The 2412-nt window shown below is 36.0% G+C and overlaps 1 protein-coding gene across 1 annotated transcript; it reads left to right on the forward strand.

Annotated features, from left to right (window-relative positions):
• Positions 1 to 1286: 1286 nt before the first annotated feature.
• Positions 1287 to 2042, forward strand: LOC128559308 (L-xylulose reductase-like). Its single transcript, XM_053550607.1, has one exon. It carries the CDS (start codon positions 1287 to 1289, stop codon positions 2040 to 2042), a length of 756 nt encoding a protein of 251 aa, XP_053406582.1.
• The last annotated feature ends 370 nt before the right edge of the window (positions 2043 to 2412 follow it).

Here is a 2412-nt window from a genome sequence, read left to right on the forward strand (position 1 = left end):
GACATTGACAATGACCTATATCAAGTATGCACAAGATAAGAGACAGCAATCACTTGAAAAATGCATTATATTTCCTTGCAATATCAAGAATATCTGACTGTATGCAAGGGTTCTCTACATGCTATTATACTGAAAAAGACTTTAGTCTAAATATAGCTTAGATCTATTTATATCTTCAAAAAAAGGAAGTCCCAAATTTCCACAGCTATTCACAGGCTGAAAATTTTAGGTACTAATATCAGCAAAGAGGTTGATATCTATACGTTTTAATAACTATCGTCAAAGGTAGGGAACAACTTACTGGAAAGGCATAAACTTTTGATCTAGTCATTTCAATAAATTTTCAGCTCATTTGCATATAAGAAGAAATAAACAGAATTCCACTGTTTCTCTTCATTTTCAAAAAAACTCTGTAAGATGGATCTAAACCAAAACATTCTCCTATGTGTCAGCTATCAGATATATATTTCAACAAAAACTGTCAACTTACCTTGTTTTCAGAAGAAGACAAAATTCCATGGCAACTTTCGCTTCCCCGCAAAACTGTACCGTTGCACAACACATAAAAAATCTCAACTGTGATTTTCAAAATAATACTGTCAGACCACAATTATTTCCCTTGAAAATAAAATGCTCTAGGTAAATGCCTACATTTATCATTAATTGTCGTTCGTTTATTAAAACAAAAACACTGAGCACTATATAACATTCTTGTACATGTCAGTAAATTGTTCTACCAAATGTCGTCTACAATCTTCAAGACCGGACAGTTGTTCGTTCATTCAATGAACAAATAAAGGATCTGCTGTCAGTACACGAGAAAAATGAGAATGTTTTAATTAAATATTGTAAGACTAAAAGTAATATCGGTATAATTATGTTACATTGAATTGAAAGAAATGGTCTAGACTGAATTCGAACCCATGGTAACGTGCTTAAAGTAAAAGTCGGAGAGCTTACCACTATCCCGAAGTGCCAGTGTTTAACTATATCGGTAATTTTAACTTATTTTTATTAATACAGATTTTTTTCATGTAAATTAACGAAAACGTCCGAATATATTGGCCAGGTCAATACTTTTGGAGAATTCCTGACCTTTCTACAAATTGTGAAAAGTTGGTGAGAGTTACCAGATATAACCCTACACAAACATTTAGGACTTTACGTGACCTATGTCACCAATGATAACCTGCACTAAAACAGTAACTGATAAAAATAATGTGTACTCATAACGGTGGTCGCTGTCACTGACCTTACACATTTTTCGTTAATAACCATTCTTAACAATGCCGTTCGACTTTAGAGGAAAGAAAGTGTTAGAAACGGGAGCAGGGAAAGGAATAGGACTTACCTTGGCAATTGCCCTAAGTCACGATGGCTGCAAAGTTTATGCTCTAAGTCGGACTAAGTCTACATTGGATGCTTTAGTAGAAGAATGTCCAGGCATTATACCTACTGAAGCCGATTTATGTAACTGGGACGATACAAGAGAAAAGTTAGAAAAACTTGAAGTTTTGGACGGTCTGGTGAATAATGCAGGTATAGACGGCCATGATTACACAGCATTGGAGTGTCCAAAAGAGTTCTTATGTAAGTTATTGGATAACAACCTTCTTAGTGCAATAAACTGTTCACAAGTGGTTGCTAAGAAAATGATAGAAGCCAAAATTAAAGGGTCAATAGTCAACATATCGAGTATAGCAGGTTTAGCTTCGTTCCCAAATGGACTACCTTATAATGTGTCAAAAGCTGGAATGGATATGGCAACCAAACAGTTCGCTCTAGAACTCGGACCACATGGTATCCGCGTGAATTCCGTGAACCCGGCACTCGTAAGGACACCAATGATGCAAGACCTCATCGAGAAAGGGTTGCCGATGGAAAGTTTATGTATTGAAAGATGCCCAATGGACAGGATTATAGAGGTACACGAAGTCGTAGATCCGATCCTGTATCTCCTTAGCGACCACTCATCCATGGTGACTAGGCAGACGCACGTAGTTGATGGCGGTATTCTTTCTAACATTACGGTTAAAATCTAACCCTCTAATAGCATGGTCAAAGAGCAACTTTGTACCGTTATTTTAATAGTGTAACATTTCGATCAATGTGTAACTCTCTAACATTACGGTCAAAGTTTAAGTTTCTAACGTTTCGGTCATAGTGTTACTCTCAAAAACTACGGTCAACATGTAACTTTCTACTATTATGGTCAAACACTTTCTAACATTTACAGACGAAGTGTAACGCTCCAAAATTACGGTCAATATCTAACAGGAAAAATACGACAGAGGGCAACTTGCAATTTTATAATCATTTTAACATAAACTGTCGTTGTGTATGGCATTGTTCAGGGACATTGTCACATGTAGAAAAGACTTTCGATATTTATATAACAACCTCACAAGCAGT

The sequence above is a fragment of the Mercenaria mercenaria genome, chromosome 9 (genome assembly GCF_021730395.1).
Source record: "Mercenaria mercenaria strain notata chromosome 9, MADL_Memer_1, whole genome shotgun sequence".
NCBI classification, from domain to species: Eukaryota; Metazoa; Mollusca; class Bivalvia; order Venerida; family Veneridae; genus Mercenaria; species Mercenaria mercenaria.

Bases quoted from the DNA above. Each gene is read 5' to 3' on its own strand.
- LOC128559308 (XM_053550607.1), top strand. From the start codon at position 1,287: ATGCCGTTCGACTTTAGAGGAAAGAAAGTGTTAGAAACGGGAGCAGGG.